The 8,800-nt window shown below is 34.6% G+C and overlaps 1 protein-coding gene across 2 annotated transcripts; it reads left to right on the forward strand.

The window, feature by feature from the left end:
- Positions 1-4,150: 4,150 nt before the first annotated feature.
- LOC121238689 (uncharacterized protein At2g27730, mitochondrial) lies at positions 4,151-7,818 on the forward strand. Of its 2 annotated transcripts, none has more exons than XM_041135671.1 (3): positions 4,151-4,455; positions 5,632-5,715; positions 7,628-7,818. In XM_041135671.1, the coding sequence occupies exons 1-3, from the start codon at positions 4,303-4,305 to the stop codon at positions 7,652-7,654; spliced, it is 264 nt and encodes an 87-aa protein (XP_040991605.1). In that variant the 5' UTR covers positions 4,151-4,302; the 3' UTR covers positions 7,655-7,818. The 2 variants fall into 2 exon arrangements, with proteins under 2 accessions (XP_040991605.1, XP_040991604.1); XM_041135670.1 differs by lacking the exon at positions 7,628-7,818 and adding an exon at positions 6,362-6,659 and having other exon boundaries at positions 4,160-4,455.
- The last annotated feature ends 982 nt before the right edge of the window (positions 7,819-8,800 follow it).

Here is an 8,800-nt window from a genome sequence, read left to right on the forward strand (position 1 = left end):
TGCATATTTCATGGCGTCATCTTCATTACATACAGAGTTGGGAAAAATAATTCCGATTTTAGACTTTTATCTTTTGAATCAAAGTTGATAATTATCCGATAATGGTCATTTCCATGACTTTCCTCTCTATCTTTCTCAACTCTTATGTCTCTCTCTTCGACCATCAAACTGCATATGGGTAATTTTCTCTCTGAAAAAATCCTGAATTGAAGACTTTTCACACATATATGGCCTTTTGCAGAAATTTCAATGAGGAAGTTTCTAGAGATGGGAGTTTCCATGCGAGAATCAACAAAGAGAGAGGAGACAGTGCCAGAAAGGGGGTCGTCATCGATAGTGGTAGAAAGGGGGATAAGACAAAATGGCGGAGAGGGAGGGGTTTGTCATCTGGGTTTTGTGAGAAAGATTGGAGAGTGTCAACGTGTGCGATCTCATGCAATGGGGGCACATGATAGATAAAGTGAGGAGCCTACGTGGAAATCACCCATTGGAGGGCTATTGTTTGGAGAAAAATAGATGGACCGGTTATAATATTAACTCTAGATGAATTGAGAAGAATTGTAAAAATAAACGAGCTTGAGTAGTGCTATATGTACTTACACTTTTACATATAACTTTAGTTAAAAGACTCATTTTATTAGTTTTATTTTTTATTTTACATTTTAAATTTTAAATTTTATAATTTTCAACATATCAATAACTAACACGTAGAGAAGTAAGTTTTTCTTAAGTACATTTAACATTTTCCTTAGATTAATCATTAATTAGAGATAGCAAAATTTATGCCCATACATTTTTTTTTATAATTATTCTATAGTTTATTTTAAATAAATCAATGTAATTGTGCCATTTATTAAAAAATAATTTTAATTTTATATTATTTTATTTTATTTTAAATAAGATTATAAAATAATTGTTGACTAGTTATAAATTTATTATTTTCAAAATTTCATTTCATTTCATGCCCTTGGAAACTTTCAAATAACCCTATAAAAAATCAAGATCTAATCAATTAACTTTTATTCTCGTTCTCATTGAAAACAAATCTATTGGATTTTGTCTACGACATCACTTCCTATTTTTCTTGTTTTTTCTAAGTCAATAATATGTTAATAGGTCTTGCTTAGATACAAAAATATTCTCAATTTATCTCATCTTATATTATCCCATAATTATAATTTTTTCAAATTTCTATACAAAATATAATAAATAATTTAATTTTTTCAAATCTTAAAATAATAATAATATTAAAAAATAATATTCTAATAATATTTTATTAAACTCATATAAAATCATATCATCTCATCTCATCTCACTATCTAAACAAGCCCTTTTTTATTTCCGATCATTTTACTCATGTGCACCAATCACCATAACAACACTTCTTAGTAGTCGATCTTCATGAGAAAACTGTAAAACGTCACCTACAGATGAAACTTACACATTGAAACTACATGCTATATTTTTGGGGTACAAACTTAAATGCAGATTTGAGTACAAACTTAAATACTATATTTTCAAAATAACGTTATTTTGAAAATTATAACGACGTTTCATCTATATGGTAAACTTTTTTTTCAATGTGGAATCTGGCTATAACGAATATTAACTTGATATCCACGTTATGTAACTGTACCTGCGTCTAAATAGAGGTAGGTATTATTTAAAAAAAAAAAAAAAGTAGTGCTAGAGAGTATCCACTGTAGTGGACAATGCACACACTACGTGGATGCCTCTCATCCACTTTTTTTTTTCCCTTCAAACACAGATGGCTTCTTTCTCTCTCATCAGCATCTCTCTCTCTCCCGTCTCTCTCTCTCATTAGCGTCTCTCTCTGATCCCTCATCGTCTCTCTCTCATCTCAGTTCTCTCTCTCACCGACTCTCTCACTCTCTCCTTGACTCTCTCTCTCTCATCTCAACCTCTCTCTCATCGTCTCTCCCTCATCGTCCTCTCTCTCATCTCGATCTCTCTCTCATCTCCACTCTCTCTCTCTCATCTATGCTCTCTCTCTCTCATCAACTCTCTCTCATCTATCTCTAATTTTAAATTTAAGAAATGTTTGGTGTAGATTTTGCCACATAATATGTGTAAAAGTGGCTGCTATAAATAGTAGCTCCTCCCAATAATATTAAAAAAAAAATAGAGGCATATATGAAGTTGGGATATCTGCCATGATAAAATCGATTTTCCAGCTTATGGTGTGAATCAAGAAAAATAATAGGTTCGGATAATATGTGTGGCAACAACCACTTACGAAACAACAAATTCTAAAATCTATTTCACGATATCCCATTAAAGAGAGAGACTTCTCGTTCTCTTTAAAAATCACCACCAAATCAAAACTTGCAGAGAGAGAGAAGTTTCGGCTCTTCCCTCCTTCATTCCCTCTTCATCTCTTTTCTAATTTTCTTATTTTCTTATATTTTTTTTTTGTTGTTTTTTAGGGCTAAGTATGGCAGAAGGCCGATTTAGTGATCTCCGACATTCGGCGATCACCACGCACCCTACCTTGGTTGTGAAGAATTTTGTCGTAATGGCGCTGCGTGTGAGCAACACGAGTGGTCCAAAGTGGGCACGTGAAATCTACGCGCCACCGCTAAGGATGCTCTTCTGTTGCCACGCGTTGCTTTTCTGGTTCTAAGGTCACCGGTTATTTCAGATCTGACAGACCATCGTACTCACAGGGTGGTGCATGGCTTTCACTCGCCATCATAATCACTTTTTGTGTCTTTTTTTCCTCAAATGTTGAAAATGCGGTTCTATATATTTCCAATATGTAATTCATTTTTTCTCATATATCTTTATTTTCTTTTAAGTCTTTTGTTTTAGAAAAATAAAAACAAAAAACATAATCTCTTGGACTTTTGTCTATAGAGCGTGTCTATTAGACTTTTGTATATAGAGTGTGTCTTCTACTCCGTCTTAGACACCTCTACTCCGTCTTAGACAGAGTATGGAGTTTGTAAATTCTGTCTTAGACAGAGTTGTGCTGTCTCTCAGATGATAGTTTGTAGAGGTTTGCAGCATGAGCAAGACCATGTCAGTCATAATTGTGTACTGGAGAGCTATTAATGTTATAGTTGACTTGTTATGTATGTTTTAGGTCAAAGTTGTAATGTCCATCATTAATGAATGCAGTATGTTTTATAAAAAAAAAAAAAATCTAAAATGTGATTTGTTATTTTTATCATTTTACTTAAACACACAATATTTAAGCATTAAGATAGAAGAACAAAAATGATAAATCACGTATTGATTAAATGAATATGTGTGAAGTAAGACTTTCATGTAAAATTTATCATCCCATTAACGTCGTGGTGCATGAGCCTCGTACCCTACAGCCCATTGAAGTTGTAGCTTCCAACATTTGCTATTTCTATACGCAAATTAAACTGCAACAAATCGACTTGTTGGTAGTAAACTGTTTTATATGCCAAGGAACGTGAGCTTGGAGGTTCAGTTAATTGCTTGCTTTTTTTTAGTCTTATTTGTATATAGAAATAATTTTATCTCATTCCATCTTATTATTATAATTTTACTAAATTACTATATAAAAAATAATAAACAATTCAATTTTTTTAAATTTTAAAATAATAATAATATTAAAAAATAATATTTTATTTAACTTTTAATTTTTATCTAAAAATATCTAATTTTATCTCACTATCTAAACGAGATTTTGTTATTATTTATTTTCTTTTGCAACAAATCAACTTGGTTCTAGTTTTCTTTTACTAAATGTTTTAATTACGAAAATATTTTATAAAAATATATCTACAAAATTATAGCTTGACATTGTTTGATATAATAGTTAAATTATAAAACTAATTTTATTATGAAATAGATCGAAGTCATATTATAAAATAAATGAGGACTCATATTATTTACTTTGAAAAAATTCTGTACATAAGTCTCATATTCTTTTACATTACTTAAAAATATATAAATTTATTCTTTTATCATCATGTTTTATGAAACATAAAATATGAAATATAAGAATAAAAGAATAAAATTATATATTTTTTAAATGGTGTGTAAAGTATAGAATTTATGTATACCACAACTCATTTACTTCGTGATAAAGATAAAAAAAAATATTAATTTATAAATGAGAGAGATGGTGTTAAGATTAATCTCACTTGACAAAATCTTGATTATGATTATTATAAGTAATCAACAATTCTATAGAATCGATTCAGTGATGGCTTGATTTCTTCAAGAAACTTCAAGAGGCCCCTAGACTCCTACTTTCCCTTTCGAAAGGAGTTAAAAGTTTAAAACCGAAGAGCAATCGTTAAAATGGCCATGAGATCCGCGCTGAACCGAATCCGATTCTCATTGACTGTGACTCGTTCCATGGAGTCCTCTCGAGGTGCTACTCGCTACTTCGGTGAAGGCAAGGGCCGGATTCTGAGCGAGGAGGAGCGTGCTGCCGAAAACGTTTACATCCAGGTCTTCTATTTTGTATTGGTTTGGTTTTTTTCTATTTCACTCCGTGTGATTCCTGAGGGAACATAAGAAAACGTAGGAAAATGAGGCTTCCCTTCATTTTGGGAGCTGAGAAGAAGTGAACGAGCATGATCCCGGAAAATATAAAGGAGAACAAGTTTTGATCTATTGAGCTTGGTATTGCTATGTTTGGCTCCAGTTGATTTGAGAGGTATCTTTTTAATGATGGATTTGTAAGAAAAGATTTCCTGCTCAGATTCTTCAGCAACCAAACGTTATGCAAACCTCTGTTTGAAGAAGAAAAGAAATTGGAATATTGGATGCTTCCTTTTTTTAGAAACTAACACGTTTCGCCAAAGTAGAATGTTTCATCTTTTTTTTTTGTTTTCCCCCCTTCCCTCTCGTCACTCTGGAAAACCATACGTGTGGAGGATAAAATACCTGAAGGCTAGACGGGAGTAGGAGAGCAGAAGAGAAGGGTCAGGAGGGTAAGAGTAGGGTGTCAAAGTGGAAAAAAGAAGGTATGCTCAGGCACACACGCCAAGGGTCAGACCTCACTTCCGCTAAAGGATCAGTCACCTCCTGTCATGCAGGCACGCGCAATAGAGGGTCAGATAAAAGCAAAGAGCCAGATGCCCAAGGGGCCTCTTCATCTTCTTTTTCAACCTCTTGAAGAAGAGCTCCAGCTTTCTTTATGAAGTGAGAAAGGAAACGCCATGAGATACTGTAAACAAGTATATTATAGTGGATATTTCCTTCCTAAACACCCGTGAATGTAGGCAACATGTCGAACCACATAAATCTGTGTCCCTTTCTCTTATTTTCTCTGTACATATTTTTCATGCATCGCCATAGACGTATGCATCGGCGCCGTATAGCTGCACCGGAATCCTGTCGGGAGCTCCAAATAACACTGATCAAAGCCTAAGTCAACTAGTGGGCCGGGAATGACTTTCTCTCCTTCTGGCCTGTTGTGCGATTTCTCCTGCATCAACAATACGAAATTTTATTGGTTCAGCGTTTTGCATTATTGTGCTATATTTTCATTTTACTCTCCATTCCAGCAACCCAACAGTTTCAATCAATTTCTTTTTAATTTGTGGTCACTTTCTTACTTGTCTAGCTTCGTCTTGCTTAATCCTTGAGCTTTACTTGACAAACTTGTTTCTTTGTGTGAAGAAAATGGAGAGGGAAAAGTTGGAGAAGTTGAAGCGAAAGGCTGAGAAAGAAAAGGCCGAGAAAGCAAAAGAGAATACTGAAAAGGTATGGACCCTTGGCATAATTCTTGCAACAAAGTATTGAGGGTTATGTTACTTTTTTGCTGTTGTATGTTGTTTGATTTGGGTAAGATATTATTGATAACTGATATAAGAACATGCTTTGAAGTATAAGTTGTTAGATTTGCTTTAGTAGGTTAGATATTATAGCTTGTCCTCATAAGGATTCCAACGTAACGAGGAGTGTTTAACAATTTTTTATAATCGAGGAACTTAGGGCATGCCTCAACAGCATTTTTTGTTTGTGTTCTTGTTCCTTCAAATGTCTTTGCTTTCTGTTCTGTTTTCAATAGTTTTCGGGGTCGTGGTTTTATGGTTATATGACTCATGCAGCGGATGAAATTTTATTATTCTACTTACATTAGAAAGGAGAAGAAAAACAGACAAGAGTTTGGGAAGAAGCGCAAATGTCCAATGAAATGAACTCGTTTCTCGTCTTTTGTTCAGATTCCTGGTTTTAAATCTGCATTTGAGTACATGTTAAATCTTTTATTATTGGTAAGTGCATGTTAAATCCTGAAATGAACTGAACAGGCTGACTACCTTGTATTCTTAATGGAATTTTCTTTCTGGAGGGCATGGTTATTGGTTACTAGGATCTTAAAAGATCATTTTTGTTGTTTTATGTTCAGGAGATGAAGCTTTCTTGTTCTCCTGGGTTGTAATTATTCCATCAAAGTTTCATGTTTGGAAGTTTTCATTTCTTTCCTTACTTTTGCCTATTAACCAACTCAAGCACTGTGGTTCCAGGCTCCTTGTTACACGTATGCACATCTATATTCCTTTTTTGTATGGAATTGTTACAGTATAAATCTGTATATGAATAATTGGTCATCTGTTGTAAAAAGGAACTTTACATTGTAAAGGAGTAAGTGTTCCAATGGCCAATGCCAAAAGTATGTCGTTCTTAGCCAGGTTGAGATTGGAAAATCGGGTCACAAGAATCTTATTAGGTGGTTTGTCAAATTAAGCATCTTTCAAGCACAAAGTTACAGACAAACAATGGAACAGTTAATAAGCCTGTAGGAGGAAGATCTAAGTCCTGCGTGACAGTAGCAAGGTTAAGGCTGCTGTCTGTTTCATCTTTAGTACTTAGATAGTCCATTTTGTTAAGCACGTGTCCTTTCTAAGCTTTTGACGATATCTGCCCAATTTATTGTGGGTCCTTTTATTTTGTGCAAATAAAAGTTTAAACTTTTGTTTTTCTTTTGGCCATTGTGGCAACCATAAATTTTACAGCCAATCCAAACTGATGTGGTTTTTAGTGGTCAATTTAATAAATAACTGAGGGAACCAAGCATCGCTAACTTTCATTAGCTCCGGAAAACTTCAACTTGCGCCTTCCCCTTCAGTCAAGGTTCTGCCACCCTGTTCCACCACCTATCCCAGTAAATAATTTAGGCCAGATATGCAGCCTTCTTTGTTTAGATAATAGATGCTGCACTTCTACAATGGTATATCTGTGTGCTGTAGCTGTAGATTGTGGTTTGATCTGTGTGTCAATGCAGGGCTACAAAGCCTTTTCCTTCAAATAATGGTGTGATAACTACTTATCAAAAAACAAATAATGGTGTAAGAACTGGTTTTAGTAGTTAGTGACTTGCAGCATTCCTGTTTCTCGCACATACATTTAAGCCGAAAAGGTCAATTAATGTTAGATGTGATTTGAAAATATTTCATTTCATTCCCTAATCCAACGATCTTTGAGTGGAAGTTGGTTCTGGTGTAGGATGTCATGATTTGAATTTATCAAGAAAGCTTATCATAGGATGACTTTGGAATTTCAATGGTTTGCATTCCATTTGAATTGGTTCTTGCATTTATGCCATTCTTGTGTTTCTTCTGGTCACCCTTTTGACTGTTGAATTTCATTTACTTATCATTGTTTTCTTTTTCAGAAATCTGAGGGGACCCATAAGGATTGAAATTTTCAACTGCACTAGCTGAAAACTTCTTGCTTTATATATACAATGATGAAGAATAAAATGTACCAACTTTAAACTCTTAGCCAAATCTGTACAAAGTACGGTTGTGGATATCTTGTCTGTTAAATCCTAATTAACATAACGAAAACTACTGTTTGTGTGCAGTTCTTAATCTGTTTAAGAGGTTCTTTTTGTGCCCCTGGAAGTGATTTTGATCTGCGGTTCCTTCTGTTTTTGCATTTGTGATATCACAACTTAATAGCTCTTATGAACATAGATAGGTCTTTTGCTAGTTCCTGATTGTAAATCATTACATTTAAGAATTCTAAGATGGTACAGATTTAGACTCCCCATATGTTATCAAGAAACGAATAAGGTTCGTTCACTCAATTTTCCAAGTTATAAACATTTTCTGCATCCATGAAGTTCAAAGTGAGGAGAGTATCATGACCTGGTGCTTGAGCGTCAAGCATAGTTAATTTATGTCCTCACTTGGCATGATCATGTGCAATGCAGATGATGATGATGGCTTCTGTGTAACCACAAGTAACCACTTCCTGCAGAATGCCTAAAACCGAAAATATCTAAAACATGCAGGTTATACTCTTATTTCGTTAGATATTGAAACTAAGCACATGGAGAAGAAAACGACTCATGAAGAAATACCGTTGAAAAGAGGTAACAAATAGAAAGTTATGACCACCAACGTGGTAACCCGCTTGACAAAGGTTAGGGGATTGTTCTTCCCTCTCTTGCTAGAGGTCACAGGTTTAAAACGATTTGTCTCAGTAAAACTTGTGAACAAAAGTCTTGGGGGTTTTTGCATGTTGGCACCTTAGTGGGGTTGTGGTGATAGGTTGCTCCACACGAAGTTAGTAGCTATGGCTCAAAACGAACATACTGTAGTAAGTGAGGGCCCTTATGGTCACACGCAGAGGGGAGAGCTACACTGGCCGTCCCTTTCTACTCTTTTGAGTAAAAAAAAAAAAAAAAAAAAAAAATTATGGATTTGATAAAATTCACAACCGGCATTGATGATGGGATCTTGGCAAAGTCTTTCGAGACTGATGTTGCCACCATTCAGGCAATCAAAGCCAAGGCCTAAGATTGCTGACCCCGTTAGTTATTGAAGGATCGTCATTTTGT

Source organism: Juglans microcarpa x Juglans regia, chromosome 7D (genome assembly GCF_004785595.1).
Source record: "Juglans microcarpa x Juglans regia isolate MS1-56 chromosome 7D, Jm3101_v1.0, whole genome shotgun sequence".
Classification (NCBI taxonomy): domain Eukaryota; kingdom Viridiplantae; phylum Streptophyta; class Magnoliopsida; order Fagales; family Juglandaceae; genus Juglans; species Juglans microcarpa x Juglans regia.